Source organism: Dipodomys ordii, unplaced genomic scaffold, assembly GCF_000151885.1.
Source record: "Dipodomys ordii isolate 6190 unplaced genomic scaffold, Dord_2.0 Scaffold41, whole genome shotgun sequence".
Classification (NCBI taxonomy): domain Eukaryota; kingdom Metazoa; phylum Chordata; class Mammalia; order Rodentia; family Heteromyidae; genus Dipodomys; species Dipodomys ordii.
In genome coordinates this window covers 4,902,706-4,921,291 of record NW_012267257.1, presented here as the reverse complement: position 1 = coordinate 4,921,291, position 18,586 = coordinate 4,902,706, and the positions used below count along the sequence as shown (strand labels likewise).

Genomic DNA, 18,586 nt, shown 5'->3' with positions numbered 1-18,586 from the left:
CCACAAAAGCCAGAATGAAGGGTGGCTTAAATGGTGGAGCACCAGTTGTAAGCAAAGAATTAGCTTAAACACAAAAGAAATAAAGTTTAAATAATCCTCTGATACCAAACTACGAACTATAAACTATTTTCTTTCCCATGTTTTATTAGCATCCATTAGTTATAAAAGAGAGCTTTATTTTACACATCGATATCTCTATCTGTCTGTCTGTCTGTCTATACATGGCACCTTAATTACATTCACTGCCCTCTATGATGTACTGTTTTTAATATGGACTGTACTATATAAATATATTCAGACACCTAGACATGCATACATACAAACATACCTACACAATGAAGTTACATACAAACACATATACAATGAAATTACTGTGGAGAATGACCACCAATTATATTTTTATAGTATGGAAGGTAAAATCATGTTCCCAAACTAACAATTAAGCCAGTTCAGAGAACTTTTGAGTAGAGTCTTTTACTTACTTATCGGGACTTCAGCTCAAGACCCAGTCTATCACTTGAACCATGTTTTTTCAGTTTAGTTTTCACATAGTCTACTTTTTCCAGACACAGTCTCAGCTGTGATTCTCTTATATTTAAAGCCAACTTCTTAAAATTATTTTGCTATGCTTGTCATATTTTTAGCATATATTATTTTGCTATGCTTGTCATATTTTTAGCATAATATTCCATAAAAAATAGACATTGATTTTTTCCATTATTAGTGCTTGTTGTTTTTAAATAGAAAATTGTTTTGAGCTCTACTGAAAGATCCAAGTCAAGGAATATTCACGAGGAAAAATATTTTTTGCTGATAGTTGTGCAGTCATCTCTCTGGATGCAGAATGTTTCTGTATTGTTTGGGAAATAAAAGCTACCCTACTTACTATTACCTACGTGTCTTGTAGCTGTATAAAACTTTACATCACAGAGATAAAGTAATACCACTTTATCAAAACTCCATCTGAAGACGCTAAGAGAATATTATGTAGCCCTGTATGTATGGTAGAAGATGCCTTTAGCAAAGTAAATGGACCAAAAGCTTAGCTCCCTCTTGTGGCCAAGGGGCATTGTTTGGGCTTTTTCCAACTTGATAGGCACTTCGCTTAGAAATACAGTGTGGTTCCCTGTAAAACTCCTATTTACTTGCTCATTTTTGTATTGTTTGCAATGTTAGGGACTGAACCTGACATCTTGCTCATGCTGGGCCAAGTTCTCTACTACCAGGCCTTGGCCGCAGCCCCTTAAATAACTAAAGCTTCAAAAGAAACCATAATTAATTAATGGATTTGCCTTCTGGGGCACGAGTTTGTAGTAACTTTCCAATATAGAAATGTATTTCATTGACTAAAATAAAGGAATGTAAAATCAAGGCTGCGATTTAAAATGCTGGGGCAGAACTTTGAACTGGCCGATGCATCTGGTGTGTATGCAGTATGCATAGTATGCAGCGCTAGGTACAGAGTCCTTCAGTGTACTTCAACTCAACCAGGCACTACAACGTACATGAGTAATGGTGTTCATTCCTGAGGAAACACCTTACAAAAGGTCAAAGGCTATTTCCCAAGGGCATGTGGGTTAGTCATTTAAAAATGTCTATAATTCAGCTTTGATTCTGTTGCTGGTGGGGAGGAACTGTTGGTGTTTCTATGGAGCTATCTTCAAAATGAGTATTATTACTATGATAATTTCTCCTCCTTTATTAAATTTTAATCCTCATTTATTTGTCCTAAGAGTTGTTAGTTCATATGGTTTGAGTTTCCAGATAGATAGTTATTAAAAATTCTGTTTCTGCTCTTGCATTCTGCTCTTCATATCTGTGTTCCCCCCCCCCTCCATAACTGGCTTGGACTTCCTGGAGTAATATTTAATAATAGCTGTGAAAGTTGGCAACATTGTCTCTCTTTTCATAATTAGCGTGCTTTCAGATAAAATGCATTACTCATTTTCACATTGATCACTTTTGAAAAAAATTAATGATAAATCTTCATAAAATTCTTACTTGGCATTTGTTGGGGATGCCATGTATATTTTCTTCTTTAAGCACTAAAATGAGAGGTTACATTTTCAGGCATTTTAATGTTGACCTCTTGGAATTATGTCCACTTTTTATCACTTACTTTGGTGTAAGGGAACTAAATGGATCCCTGAGCATTTGAGAGAGCTAGCAGACCAATCTATCAGAGCCCGTGATCTTCTTAGGGATGGTTCTGGTACAATTCTTATATCTTTGCCACAATTATTGATGTTAGCTCTTTGTATTTCTTAGTTATTTTTAATGTGTTCTTCAAAGACACTGTACTGCTGAGATATCTAAAGTATTGAGCAAAAACTTTTAAAGTGTTCTGTCCTTAACTGTAAACAACAACAATAACAAAAATCCACCCCAAACCTCTGAGCCTGTTTTTATTTTTCTACTTACTCGTTTCTGTGGTCACATTTGTTCTTGTTGCTTTCCCTTTCCTCTCCCTTTGGTTTGTCTTCCTAAGTTGGCCTTTGGTAAAAATTCTGTCATACATATAGCTCTCTTTACTGTTGTTCTTAATTACCTTTATTCCTTCTGGCAATGTTCCTCTAGCTTATTTTTTCCTGCCTGTGTTGGATTGTTGGCTTCAGTGATTAACTCATCATCTCGGCTGGAAGTTCAGGATTATCTTCTCCCTTTGGGATTGTGTCAGCTTTGCCCCTCCGCCCAGTCATAATGCTGTCAACCTCCTGGGAATCGATGAACCATTTTATAATTTCCATTTTGCTTATTAACCAGTGAGATTGACTGAAACCCATTCCATTGTTTGTTTTTATGGAAATGAAGACTATATAGAGTCATGATTCTACAAAATGATGAGTATAAATGAAATGAAACCACAGAAGGGAAGAGAGCAGCCTTCTGACTTCCTTGGACTTTGTTGTGGCTTTTTTAGTGAGGAGTATCTGTAATGAATTTGAGAATGTCGTATTTACTATGGTCACAAGTTGGCTCTGCAATAACAGCCCAGCTGAAGTCTTCAATTCTCACCTGTTCTGTTCTCACATTTAATGAGAAGGCTTACCTCCTTGTGGGAATGAAATCTCTCTTCTACATTTCTTACTGGAATGTAGAGGTAGGAGGTTTCTGGATATACGTGAGGACTATGCCTGGCTTTTTTAAAATGAGAATTGGAATCCCACCCATATTCTATCAAATTAAAACCTTTAAAATATAGTTGTTGATATTTATAGTAGTTGTGGGGTGATATTTTCTGTTTGAAACAAATTAATAATATAGTGACAAGCATTGATTTTGATTCAGAAAGAATCAAGCTTTGCCATTTATTATTTACACTATTTAGTAATATAAGGGCATTATTTAATTTCTCTGAGCCTTGGTTTCTACATCTTTGAAAGTTACTGATACTTGGCTGGCTTGGGAAGTGCCATGAAATTCTAGAGAAAATTTATTGAAAATATCCAGAATATAGTATAAAGCCAATGTAATTAGTATTTGTAATTATAGTTATTGTTTGTCTCATTACATTGTAATGTAAAATGGAATGACTTAAATTATCCAGTTTTTCAATTTAAGTAGAATTAGTAGTTTCTGAGCTGCTTTTTGGTAGCTCTCTACTCCTCTTTTTTCAGTGGTACACAGAATGGGGAAACCTAGAGAAAATACTCATGTTCTTATCAGTGTTAGCAAAGATCTACAGGAAATCTACAAGATACACACTTAAAGATCCTGTCTACAGAGCTCTGAGCAAGCAAAAAGGAAGCTCCAGTGTCAAGTGGGAGAATTCTAGTAAGGGAATTTGAGTTGGCAAATATCCTTATTCTACATTGAAGTTTCTATATTGACTACTCTCAGTAAATACACTTCCTGAACCCTGTTTATGTTCTACTTTTCTATTTTTAAAGAAAGGTGATGGCATCATTACAGATGCTAACACAGTTTGAGGAAGATTTAGAAGTAATTTTTAGGCAATATAAAAGAAAACAGAATTCATACAGATTGGATTATCTCAGATCATCAGTAGCAGAAACCAAAATTTCTCCATTCTGTAGCTAACACTGTGGCTTTAGTATGAAAAGGACCCAGCACTAGTTGATATTGATGTTGAGTTTTTTAAATTTTAAGTATTTTAATTGCCGAAGATTGAATATTTAACACATAAAGTGAAACAATCACACACACACACACACACACACACACACACACACACACATTGTGTTGGTTACCACACTCAAACCAAACTACTTAACACATCTACCCATCATCACCCAGGCCTGTCTGTTAAACCTCTGGAACTTTTTCATCTGATAACTGAATATATGAAGTCTGATTGACACTTCTCTATTTCCCTCAAATTCCATTTTTGGTAACAAACTTTTACTCTGTTGCTGTTACTTTCTTTCTTTCTTTTTTTTTTAGATTTTGTGTGTGTGTGTGTGTGTGTGTGTGTGTGTGTGTGTGTGAGACAGAGAGAGAGAGACAGACAGACAGACGCAGAGAGAGACATTAAGCCTAAAACAAAAATTAAAAATATGCAAATGCCTAGGTACTAATCAAAATACAAACAAAACATCTTAAATATTTGAAAGCATATTTCTGTTCTTCAGCATTAGACAATACATATTCACCAAATTATATTCTTTGGAATCAAATCTTGCTGGTTTCTTGTACTTTTACTACTTTGTGGACTTTATAGTGGTGATGTGGGTGTTGTAGTTTTATTTTTCTGGTTTTAACTTTTTTGTAAGGAGTGAGAAACATTTTGATAAGAGAATTTTGATAGGGAAATCCTGGAAATTGAGTCATTCTCTGTATTATTCCTTGTTTCCTTAAGCATAACATTGCAAGTTTTTCAAAGTATCTTTTAGGTAATTGCTAAAATGGGTTTCAGTTCAATGTATGGCTTATGAATACAATGCATCTTGATCAGTTTTACTTTATCTTGATGCGTTGGTGAAGTCTTCCTTGTTTTATAGTGCTAGAAATTACATGATGCTTTAACAAAATTCATGGGCTAGTTTTCTTAGCAATTGGTGGGCATCTGTTACTGGTATTTTTCTAATGCTGTCTTTCATGACTTTTTTGTCTTAGTTTTGTTTGTTGGCTGATGCTGGCGACATCCTAATGATTTTGTATATGTTAGGGCAGACACTCCACCCGAACCTCAAGTCTACCCCATAGTAGTTTGCAACAAGGAATCCATCATGTACAGGGAACACAGAATTAGTTGATAAGGCAGCAGATAACTTCAGATCTATGAGAATGTGAATGAAGGGAAAACAACCTAGCTCTAATAGAAGGTTTTGACACTTAATGTCAAGGTATGAGGATTCTGATAGATGAGACTCGATCAGCATTTCACCTTATGTCAAAAGAACAACTAAAATAAATTCATATAAAATTTCTTTCTTATTCTGTAATGCCACTTAAAAATGGAAGAATTTTAGATCCTCTTTAATGGTATTAGAAACCTAAATGAAGCAACATTTCTGATTAACACTAACCAGAGAACGAGGCAAGCTAGCTTGTTTCATATCTAGTCTTCTTCACCTTTAAATCTGATTTTCTTGTCCTCCAGAGTGACTTGTAAAGCTTTCTGTTTAATGAGGACATTTTTTGCTAATTAGTATATATATATGTATGTACATATATATATATACATATATACACATATATGTATATATATACATATATGTATAGCTTCTCTTTTACTTTTTCTCCAAGTAAAAAAAAAACCAATACATTTTTAAGGAAACATAATGATTTTGATATCCCAATTGAAAATAATGTTCTCACTGAATTGACACAGTATTATTAAAAAGTGTCTCAAAAAAGTCTTCTGATATACATTCCTTCAGTTATCTGAACACTAATCTCACTTAGTTGGAATGAACCCATGCTACTCATATTACTTGGTGATGTTTTATACTGTTAATAAGTAGGGCATTTGCAATATAGGACCACTGTCAAGAATTGGTGAAGTGCCAGGCACTGGTGGCTCACGCCTGTAATCCTAGCTGCTCAGGAGGCTGAGATCTGAGGATCGCGGTTCAAAGCCAGCCCGGGCAAGAGAGACTGTGAGACTCCTATCTCCAATAAACCACCAGAAAACCGGAAGTGGCGCTGTAGCTCAAGTGGTAGAGCGCTCGCCTTGAGCTGAAGAGCTGAGGGACAGCGCCCAAGCCCAGAGTTCAAGCCCCACGACCGACCAAAAAAAAAAAAAAGAATTGGTGAAGTGTTTGTTAAGTAGCCATCTTACAGAGTCTCTGCGGTGATCAATGACAAAAGATGAATAAACCTGAGCATTATATGATAGGAACATGTACCTGAAGATCTGTAATTATTGGGGAACACAATAAACTTAGAGCGGTATTGTTTTTCCAGAAAAATATATAGGAAGTTTAAGAGTAATTTAACATGCTGTGTACTCAACTTGTGCGGTGCACACAGATAACATTGATTCATGAAAGAGTATTTGTAAGACTTCATCTCAACCTAAAAATATACAGTAGAGTTATGTAGAAGGTACGATTTCAACAAAACCTTCATCCTGAATTCCTAAATCATTTCATCTCGACTCTTTTACTGAGTCAGAGTCTTGCTAGGCAGCCTCGACTGACCTCAAACTCCCCATCCTGCTACCTCAGCCTGCCAAGTGTGGACACTACTGAAGTCTGCAACTATACTGGCTTTGAGTCTATTCCACCAAGTACTCTTTGTTAGGTTTTCTCCTTCATTCATTAACCCTGCTTCCAGTGGTAGGATTCTGTGTAGTGAACTGAGGCAAAAAGTTACATTCAAAGGATTTATTGTCATGTGGGATATTAGAAACACATTTGAAAATAGAAGGATGACAAAGGCCGGCAACCCAAGCACTCAAGAAGCCAAGGCAGGAGGAGGATGAATGGAGGCTAGCCAGAACTAAATAGTGAAATCTCATCTCAACAGTCACCCCCACTCATCCTCAAAAGAAAGAAGTGTATTAGGATAGTTTGTATCAGATTATTTTGGAAGGATACATAAATGTATTTGAAGAACTCACACATTTATAGACTTAATTCACACACAGATCTTGGCTTTTTTTCTTCAGAATGTTATCAGAATAGCAGCATGTTCCTTATGACAAAAGACGAGGACATAGCTCTTATTTTTATGAGTAATATATATTTGTGTTAGAAGTAAATTTAGTTCTAAGTAAAACTGTTGTCTTTACAAATAATATACAGAACATACAGGACATACATGTTTTAACGAATAACATATTAAAACATAGTAACGTTTTAAATTATCCATATTATTTTCAGACAATACCTATGTGTCAAGTTCAGAAAACGATGAAGATGTACTCGTTACTACAGAGCCAATTCCTGTAATTTTTCATAAAATAGCCACAGGTAACAGTAATGCAATGTTTTTCTTATCCTGAATTACTTTTTTTTCAAATTAAGTTTTTGTTTTTGTTTTTTCTTTTGGTCTGGTCATGGGGCCTGAACTCTGGGCCTGGGCGCTGTCCCTCAGCTCTTCAGCTCAAGGCTAGCGCTCTACCACTTGAGTCACAGCATGACTTCTGGCTTTTTTTTTCTTTTTGCTTATGTGGTGCTGAGGAATCGAACCCAGGGCCTCATGCATGTGAGGCAAGCGTTCTATCACTGAGCCATCTTCCCAGCCCCATAAATTAAGGTTTTTTTTATTGTGAAAATACTGTACAGATGGGTTACAGTTACATGAGCAAGGTTTCTTAATTGTACATAGTTTTGTTATTGGTTGGTTCTTTATTGCTAATATAAATATCCTCTGTATGTCTGAATCTGCATATAAATTTTAAATCTAAAATATGCTAGCCGGGTGCTAGTGGCTCACACCTGTAATCCTAGCTACTCTGAAAGCTGAGATTTGAGGATTGTAGATCAAAGAGATGGACAAGACATTACGTTGAAACAAACTTTACAGCTTCTAGGGGGACAGGGGAGTTGGGGCAGTGGGGGAGAAAGGGATAGTAGGTGAAAAACAAAGGAGGAGGTAACAATGCTCGATAGGAAATGTACTTTACTCATGTAATGTAACTCCTCTGTACAGTCTCTTTACAATAAAAAATATATATTAAAAAAAAGCCCAAGCAGGAAAATGCATGAGATATCTCTCCAATTAATCACCAAAAAACTGGAAGTAGAGCTGTGCTCAGGTGATAGAGAGCTAGCCTTGTGTACAAAAGCTCAGGAATAGCATCCGGGCCCTGAGTTCAAGCCTGAGAACCGGCCTCCACACAAAAAGAATACACTGGTTTGTTTAGAAAACACTATGTTGACACTGCTCTTGTAAAAAACATTTCTTTTACAGTTGTTCTGCTGAATATGAAGGGTAAAATCACACATCAATAAAACTTGGATATCTAACTCCCTAATATTATAGAATTTCAAAATATTCCTTCATACTTTTGCAAAAGAACAAGAATAACCCAATGGGAGATTTTAAGATCTTAAGAATGTTTGGTGAAAACCATTCTAAAAACTAACATTTATTTTTAACTGATAACCTTTCTCTTTCAGAATTAAGAAAAACAAATGATACTAACTGCTGTTTATCCATAAAGGCCAAATTACAAAAGGAAAATGGAGAGGTATGTAAGTTTTGTTTCTTATTTCTTAAGAAAATAACATAGATGCATTTAAAACAATGCTTGGTAAGAAATGTACGCATTATCCTGCCCATGTAATTGTAACCCCTCTGTACAGTATGTTCACAAATAAAATTAAATTAAATTAAAAAAAATAAAATGTACCAGGTATTTGAAGTTAAAATTTCATTGAGATTAAAGTTGCATATGGTCAATAAAACTTAACTTGGGTACTTTTTAATGTGGGAAGAGTGATCTAAAATTAACTCTGAGAAAGCAGTTCTCAGAACAACAGGAAAGAAAGAAGACTTAGTCCTAAGTAAATACAAAACACACTATTTGTTTTTTGGTTTTGCCTGAAGGACTGTAGTGAAACAGCAGCAGTTTTATGACTTTTTCAACACAAATTGAGCATACATAATTTCGGTGGGACACTTAAAATTTTGTTTCTAAAAGATGATCTTTTTGGGCCAGGCACTGGTGGCTCACGCCTGCAATCCTAGCTACTCAGAAGAATCACCTGCATGGGTAAGAAAGTCCCTGAGACTTGTATCTCCAATTAAACACCAGAAAACTGGAAATGGAGCTATGGCTTAAAGTGCTAGTGCAGTAGCCTTAAGCAAAATTGTGCAGGGACAGATGATCTTTTTAGACAAAGAAACAGCAGCTAGAATAACCTTGTTATCAATTGTTTAAAAACACAAATTCATCTCCCTTAAAAATTCTAATTGGATCTGTGCATACTTACTAGGCCTATCCCCCCACAGTGATTTTCACCCCCCTTTTGTTATCCACTGGTGAGAACAGGTGCTTGAACAAAACCCTTGCCAACTAAGAATGTATTCAACTTTTACAAAAACCAGTCACATTTTTAGGATGTCTAGTGTACTTATACACTTAAAATTTAGAAATGATTATGACACAATGAATGAAGGGATTTCTGCATCTAAAAGGATTACTCCCCCTATTTTATTATTTTATTACTATGGACAATTTTCTTTGAGACACATAACAAATATGGTTCAGTGAATGAAAAACTCAGACTTCAAGTCAAAGCTTAATAAATTAAATACTTTTTTGAAGCCTAAATTCTAAAGCAAGTAACTTCTGTATGCTAAAAGTTGTCTTAATGTGATTCATATTTATTTTTATAATATAATTTTTATCTTGCATTTAAAGTCTTTTCTCTTCTGTTTTCTTTCGTATTTTTTCTTTCTTTTGCCAGTCCTGGGGCTTGAACTCAGGGCCTGGGCACAGAACCTGAGTTTTTTGTGCTCAAGGTTAATGCTCTACCACTTTGAGCCATAGCTCTACTTTCAGCTTTTTGGTAGTTAATTGGAGATAGGAGTCTCATGGACTTGCTTTCCTAGGCTGGCTTTGAACTGTGATCCTCAGCTCTCAGCCTCCAGAGTAGCTAAGATTATACATATGAGCCACCAGTGCCCGGCCATTGAAAGATTTGTTTGTTTCATGCTGTTGTTTTAGATTGGCATTGAAAGTGAGAACAGTCTTGGAAAAATAATATAGATGATAATTTTAATATAAATTGAATTAGAGCTTGCCAAATGTAGCCAAACAAAGATGAAGGTGTAATTGATTGTATAGAAGCTTTTGATACTCATCAAATATTAAATTTCAATACTGTCTGTGAAAGAAAACTTTAACAAAGATTTACTTTATGAAGAGCTACATGCTTGCAAGGTAGACACTTACTGTTGTTTGTTTAATTTGAGTTATATTACACTGAGAATGTTGTATATGTAAAATCCATGTAATAGGCACAAAACTCATTAATACTACTTAATACCTCATATTCAAAAAGAAAGCAAACTAATTTGTGCATGAAAATCTTCTTACTTTATTATTTTAAGGAATCAAGACAGAATAGTACAGTGGAGGAAGATTCTGAAGGTGACAATGATTCTGAAGAATTTTATTATGGAGGACAGGTAAGAAAATCTGTCTTGGAAATATCCAATATCAAGGCTCTAGTTGCCATATCTTCCCTAGTTTAAGTCTAGGATTGATAGTTAAGTAGGGTTTCATAAGTTACTTCCTGTATCTGAATAATTTTTGTTTCTTCCTTGCTACATATTTTTAGAAATTAAGTTTACTTTTACAAATCATGTATAATCATCTATTTACATTAAGTTATGGAACCTTTTGCAGATAGCATTTAGTGGATCGCAGACAGCAAGCCTTTTAAGCACATTGCTTAAATATTTTGAAATGATTTGTGAAAGGGTGAACCCTCTTTCAAAAGCATAGACAGCTAGTTTTAAATAGATGGTGATTAACCTTAACAAAATTCGATGAGCCCCAATTATTGAGTATTCTCATGTTTTATTTGTGTTCCTTGTGTTGACAAATTATTACAAAAGATGCCATAACATAAGCTACACATATGAAACAACTTGTTAGTTGTTTTCCAAGATAAATAATAAAACTGAGTGTTTGACGTTAGGCTATCTGTTGTGTGTGTGTGTGTGTGTGTGTGTGTGTGTGTGTGTGAGCGCGCACGCGCATGTGTGTGTGTGCATGTGTGTGTGTGTTTTGATATATAGTTCTTTGGACAAATATGAACTATAACTTGGCAGTGACAGATATTTAATAAAAGAATGCAAGCAACTTTAACTTTATGCATTCTGAATAAAAAGTCACTAATTTCTAAATCAAGCATAGGCCCAAGGCAGTACAGCTGTGGACGCAATAAAACTGTTTCTTCTCTCCATGGGATACCATGCTGGCAATGGAATACTTTTCCTAATGAGATGGATTTTTATCCAACATAACATTTTAGAAAGCAGCATAATTCAAGTTTGATGTTTGTTTACAGGGCTAATTCTTACATAGGGCATCTAGTCTAGATGTATATTCTAGACATTTTTCAGAAAATTTCTCAGGCTCTTCCTTTACACATTTGCACTTCTATTGTGTTAAAAAGTCTTCATTTTAATTTTCATACATAAGGATGGTGCTAGCCCTATGTATATATAAAAACAACAGTGAATGTCTTACTGAGTTGACTTAGGGTTTTCTGGTGACGCTGTACATGTTCGTGTGGGATGCACAAGGTGATGGTCCACAGGACAGTTTGTGTTCTCATTCTTTCGATTCTTTTCACCCGAGTCACCTCCGCATCCTCCCTGTTATCAGGTGAACTATGATGGGGAACTGCATAAGCATCCGCAGCTGGAAGCTGATCTGTTGGCAGTGAGAGAGATTTATGGGCCACATGCAGTTTCTCTCAGGTAAATAAATACCTTCCATAAATAAATAGTAAAGTTATTAGATAAGCCATTGAGATTTTTATTTTCGTTGCTGAAAGTTAGTTACTTGCACATTTAGGGTAATTGTATTTGAAGGTGGTTGAGAAATTCTGTTGTGTTTCTACTCCTGTTAAATGACATGGTTACTTTTTTATATACATGTTTTTTTTTAAGATGTTGCTTGCATTACTAATTAATTAGGTAAGTAATGATCTTGGCAGTATTAGGATTTGAACTCAGAGCCTCATGCTGATATACAGATGCTTGATCACTGAGCCGTACCTCTACCCCCTTCTTGCTCTGGTCGTTTTAAGGTCTCACTTCCTCCCCAGGTGTGCACCTGGACCGCCATCTGCCTATTTTAGGTTTTGTATCAGAACTACCGAGCTTTTCCATTTGAGATGGAGTTCTCACAAGGTTTTCTACCCAGGATTGCTTGGACCTGCCATCCTTCCCCTGTCTGCTCCCACGCAGCGGGGATTAGAGGCATGCCTCACCATAGCCCTTTGTTGATGCAGAAGGGACCTCACATGTATGTTTGGACGGGCCTCAAATGACAGTGCTCCCAATCTCAGCCCCACACGTAGTTAGGACTATAGTTTTGAGCCACCAGTGCCCAGCAGGAAATTAGTTGTTCTAAAGTGTTAGTTTGAAGAAATATTAATTTTAAGATGTGTCATAATTAATTACTGTGATAGATTTGGCCATCATTAATCCAGGCCATACCTCTGTTAACAATGAAAGTAAATAATCCAAAACTACATGCATCCAAGACATGCTGCGATCTGGTCCCTTAAAGACAGTGACCTAAATTTGTTGTATGTTATTGTATTTTATTTGATAGTTATATTTGGTGATGATTTCTTTGCTATTTAAAAATTATATTTAGTAATTCATAGAACATACCAGCCCTATCTGCTTTTATTTTCTTTCCTATTATATGGGAAAGCCTTTTCTGCCATTAAACTCTCTTCCAGGATTGAGATCTGGTTTATTTCCGTTTTCTAGGCTTTGCTGATACTATAGTCTTTAAGTCTGTGTGACATTTTAGGCTCTTCTCACAAACTCAGTTCAGGTCCAGCTTCTATTCATCCAAACTACCCTGGTGGTCCAGGTTTCCTCATAACAGAGCATCGCATAAGCAGTTCTCTTGTCAAATCCCATGTTGCCTTGCTCTCAATTCCTTTGCTGTCTCTGGCCAAGCCGAGTCGGAAGGCTGCTTTTCTCAAAGCCTTTCCTGACTCTCTAGTGCAGATGAGTTATTCCACTTTCTGGGCTCATATCCCACTTGGCTTTTGTCTTGCTTATTATACTTTTTATGACTTTTAATTTATTTCTCCCTCCAACATTGAATTCTCTGTATGTTGATTTTTTAAAAGTCTTTGTTGCATTTTGCTTTGTTTTATTTTTTAATGATTCTCCCATTCTGGTACTTAGCATAGAACATGACATAACTGTAGTGTGTGTGTGTGTGTGTGTGTGTGTACATGCTAGTCCTGATGCTTGAACTCAAGGCTTAGGCATTGTCCTTGAGCTTTTGTGCTCAAGCTAGCGCTCTACCACTTGCTTTGGTGCCAGTCCCAAGGGTTTGAACACAAGGCCTGAGTGCTGACCCTAAGCTTTTTGTTCAAGGCTAGTGTTCTACTACTTGAGGCCCAGATCCATTTCTGGCATTTTAGTGGTCAATTGGGCAAAAATGTCTCATGAACTTTGCTGCCCAGGATTAGTTCAGAACAACAATCCTCATATCTCAGCCTCCCGAATAGCTAGGATTATAGGCATGAGTCACCAGCATGTAGTTCAAAACTGTACTTTGAGAGTGAACATATAAATTAATTGAGAAGGTGAACACAGTTATAATTTGTAATGGTTAAAATGTTTCCTTTAAACTTCAGAAACTACCCCCTGCAGCTTCCATAGCTGAGCTGTGGTCCTAAACCTCTGCCTTGCTCTTTTTGAAATTTTTGGTCAGAATTCCTGAACTCTGGGCCTGGGTGCTGTCCCTCAGCTCTTCAGCTCAAGGCTAGAACTCTACCATTTGAGCCACAGCACCACTTCCAGCTTTTTCTGTTTATGTGGTGCTGAGGAATCAAACCCAGGACCTCATGCATGCAAGGCAAGCGCTCTACCACTGAGCCACCTTCCCAGCCCTCTGCCCTGCTCTTGCATCTATGGCAGCTTTGAGTGATAGTGACCAGATTATGTTTTGGAAAGCTAATTTTTTTTACAAACTGTAATGTTTTAGCACATTCGCTGTGAACATTTCCAAGCTGGTCCCTATTTTAGCTCCATATTAGAGGCTGTGGATATTCAAGAAGTTCTATGTGTAAATGTGTGAAGGAAGCAGTAGAACTCTTGGTAACTAGTTCAGCATAATAAATTTCTATAGAAATTAAAGGGTTAAATCTTTACCTTTCAATGCAGTCATTGAACCTCTGCACCCATAAAGGCTTTGAAATATAATCAATAAGCATAATACAACATAGAATTTGACTTCATTCAAAATAATGTATTTTAAAGAGGATCACCATGGTACAGACTGAATACCTGTACAGTTAACGATTTCTTTAAAATGTGATTTCTATATTTTCTAGATCTAGTAATAGCATCATGGAATGACGTACCTCTTAAGGCATTTATTATGTACCTGTGATGGTACTGTACCTATAAGTATCCATGTTCTTTATTCCAGCACATCAGGAGGCAGAGAGACAATTGTATTACAAGTGTGAGGCAAGCCTGGGTACAGAGATTCTGCCTCAAACAAAACAAAACTCCATGAACTTATGATGATCTGTATAGTGAAGTCATCAAAAATTATTGACAAGTGAAAGTAGATAAGTGTTTGAAACTTCAGCATTATGAAGCACTTACAGCAGTAAAACCATTTGAAGGTTTCTTTTTGCCTATATCATTTACAACAGTTTTTAATTCACTTTAAACCTTAAGGAATTCAAGCCATTTTCTTGTCTATTCAAGACTTTTTCTAGCTAGAGAGGATGATTCCAGAATAAATAATCTTAGGGTATGAACATGAACCACATGAAAACTAGTTTGATTTCCTTAAAGTAAATTAAAAAACAAAAGAATTTCATGTCTTCTCTTGATTCTGAGATTTAGACATATGGGAAGAGTAGTAGTTATGAATAAGGCCCTGGAATCATCTTCCTTGCAAAATACCAAGTCTATTGAAAACAGACTGTTCTAATTAGCTGTTCTTTTACTTAATTGAGGCCTATAAGAACTTAATGGAGTTTGAAGAGCAAAAGTACTTCAATAGGCACAATAGGCTATTTGGTGTCAATTTTTTTATATGCCATCTAATGAGAAAGGCAGTTAACCACAGCTAAGTTCTTTGTAAGAGGTGAAAAGAATGGATTGCCTAGATTGAGACAAAACTCCTTTGAAAGGAGGCTAAAAGAAGATGTAGAGAAAGTACTGAATATTAAATTCATCACTTAACATACCATGCCAGTTCCAACTGACCACACGATCCCAAAACAAGGAAGTGACTGTAGTAGCCACACATGCAGACATAAGTGAGAGTTCTTATTCAGTCTCTCCAGCAAGAAGTGAGTTCTTTTCTCTAGAACAGAAATCCTGTGATCATTCTGAGTGCACTTAATCTTGAATCACATAACACCATGCTTTGGCGCATGTCTTTTTGCTGTAGATGCTCTTATAATCATGTTGATAGAATATTGGTCAATGCCATTTGAAGGTAATTTCAGATCAATATTTTTAGAAAAGAAAAAGTTCTCATTTGGATAGGAAAGAAATGATTCTGATGATTTCCTTTGACATGTAAAATTCCCATGTGAAACCCAGGTGAAGTAGCCCTTGCCTTATGGCCATGCCCTCTTTCATTTTTAAAAATTGAAGTCATAAGAGTAATGTACGTGGATGCTAGATTGTAAGCTCATGGAGGCAGAGATCTCGTTCACCGCTATATTTCCACTACGCACTTAGTTGCAGCTCAATAAATTTTGATTGAAGGAAAAAGAAGAGTAATTGTAACCTTTATTATCGTGTCTAATGCCTAACATGGAGTGGGCTCCCAAGAGTGTGACTGCTGAATATTTTAGTAACTATGGGTGGAAAATAATGATCGGGCCTCTATGAGTTGTTGATGACTAAAAACAAGATCATTCCAATGCTTTTTGATGGTTGGAGGAACAACCATCTACCACTTGGCTCATAGTTACCAAATCGATATCTCCAGGAAGGAAGGAAAGAGGGAAGAATGAGGAAAAGAGGGAGAGTGTAAGGAAGTAGGAAGGTCAAAAGAACAAAATACTAAAAAAAAAAAAAAAAGGAAAAACAATCTACACAGATGGGGGATGGTCACTTTTATTTTGCTGAATTTCTAAATTTCCATTCAGTAGAAATTGCTGACAAGTCTTCTGTTTCTCTTGTCCTAGTGATCTGAAAGACTTGCATAATTCCACTCCCACTAATACTTAGCATGGATGTGTGGACTAGTTTTGTCCAGGGATGTGTGCACATAGTGCAAGACAATGACTGAGTTCCTATGTCTTCTAGACTCTCTGTTAACCTAGCCTCCTTGATGACTATGGCCTGTCTCATTCCCAACCCACATAGTTATAAATCCTTTTAGTGTGAGGTAAGCCACTGACATTTTGAGGATTTTTTTTTACAATAGCATAGCTTTACCCACACTGAAACATGTCATTCATCAGAAAGAGATCTTGAGTTGGGTGTTGGTAATTTCCTCTCCAGCATATTGATCTGATCTGGCAATTCTGCCTCTGAATTAAAGAAAAAAAAGAATCTACCACTCGAAACTAGGAAAGAAATGATAGGAATGACAGGAAGGAGAGAAACCAATAGGAGAGGATTTCCAAAGACACGCGAGCATAATGTAGATATGAGTGAGTTTCAGAGCTGAGATCCTGGACTCATCTGTGCTCCCAAAGCCTGGGGATGTCTTTGAATGAAATCCAGGATATTTAAGCTGACAGCAAAGTTGTAGCAATTGTTGGTTCAGTACTTCTTATGATCATTTTATTTTATTCTTGTTTTAAATTACAAGTATTATTATTTTGTTTTATAAAAATATTTGTAGCTTATAAAAAGCCAGATGCCTTTCTTTTCTTCTTTAGGTTTAAATTCTCCTCAACCACTATGTCTTCTAGAGAAATTTATAGCCACCTTGGATACAGTCTTGCAAAAGCTTTAGTCTTGCCAAGAGTTCTTCCTGACTACTGAGTTTGCATATTTCTTGGCTCATTCACAAATCTCTCCCCCACACTGGGAAAAACCACACACTGAGTGGGCATGCAGAGATAGACATGGCAGCTGTTGAGTTTCAGATGTCACAGAAAGGTGTGTTCCTTCATAGAATAATCTCAAAAATGTAACTGCCCAATGGCTGAAAACAGAAATAATTACATAGAAATAGAGGTTTATTTCTCATGGATCTGTGGAAGAAGTGTGTGTGTGTGTGTGTGTGTGTGTGTGTGTGTGTGTGTGTGTGTGATTTCCTTTACAGCTGATAAGGAGAAGTAACACACTCAAATATTTTTATAACCAGTATGGTCACAATTTAGTTTGAATCAGGGTGTACTGTAACATATCACAATAGTATAATGAGTAAGACAAGGCTTTATGGAGAAAGGAAGTACAACAGAAATGACCATAAGGGCTCCAATATTTGATATACATTATGAACATATATGTGAATGATGTGTGTGTATGTGCGTGTGCATGCGTGTGCGCGCTCATGCCGGTATGGTACTGGTGGGGCTTGCACTTGGGCCTTGTGCTCTGGCTCGGCTTTCACATTCAAGGTTGGTACTCTACCATGTGAACTACACCTTCATTCCTAGGTTTTTGCCGGTTAAGTGGATGTAAGTCTCACAGACTTTCCTGCCTGGTCTGGCTTTGAACCTGAATCCTCAGATCTCAGCCTCTTGAGTAGCTAGGATTGTAGGTGTGTGCATCCAGCACCTTGCAAGGCGAGTGACTCCTAATGACCATGTTTTTTGGTTAGGTTGGTTAAAAATAGAATGGCCAGATTCTGACCGCTCATGCCTGTTAGCCTAACTACTTAAGAGCCAGCCCAGGCAGGAAATCTGTGAGTCTCTTTATCTCCAAATAATCCACAGAAAGCTGGAAGTGGGGCTGTGACTTACAGTGCCAATTGTGAATGAAAAAGCCAAGAAAGAGCACAAGGCCTCTAGTTCAAGCCCCTGGACCAGCAGCAGCAGCAGCAACAGCAACAACAAAAACAACAATACACACACACACACACACACACACACACACACACACGGAAAATACATCACCAAGAAAACTGTCCTAAAACATATGTTATTTTTGATAGAAACACTTCATGTGCATGTTCTTCAACAAGCCACATACAAAATTTTTATTGCCTTTTTTTAAATTGTAAAAATACTGTACAGAGGGGGTTACAATTACATGGACAAGGTAATGAGTACATTTCTTATCAAGCATTGTTGCCTCCTCCTTTGTTTCCCCTTCCCATCCCTCCTCCCCCCTCTCCCGCTGCCAAAATTGTAAAGTTCATTTTTCGACATAACGACTTGTACATCTCATTGTTGCAATGGGTCCACCTGTATCCCTATTTAAACGATTTGTTTTTTCTCTTCCCCTCCACAATTTATACCAACATCAAATACAGTGAAAACAGGGGTTATACCATGGGGGAGAGACATACAAAGCAACAAAAAAT

At 36.6% G+C, this 18,586-nt stretch overlaps 1 protein-coding gene across 3 annotated transcripts in view; it reads left to right on the top strand.

Moving 5' to 3' along the window:
* Positions 1–18,586, top strand: part of Parp8 (poly (ADP-ribose) polymerase family, member 8) — a 168,743-nt gene that overhangs the window by 91,780 nt on the left and 58,377 nt on the right. For all 3 annotated transcript variants that reach the window (XM_013018605.1, XM_013018604.1, XM_013018603.1), the window contains exons 5-8: positions 7,290–7,379; positions 8,532–8,602; positions 10,471–10,548; positions 11,756–11,850. In XM_013018605.1, the coding sequence (XP_012874059.1) occupies positions 7,290–7,379; positions 8,532–8,602; positions 10,471–10,548; positions 11,756–11,850 (334 nt within the window). The remainder of the gene's footprint in view (positions 1–7,289; positions 7,380–8,531; positions 8,603–10,470; positions 10,549–11,755; positions 11,851–18,586) is intronic.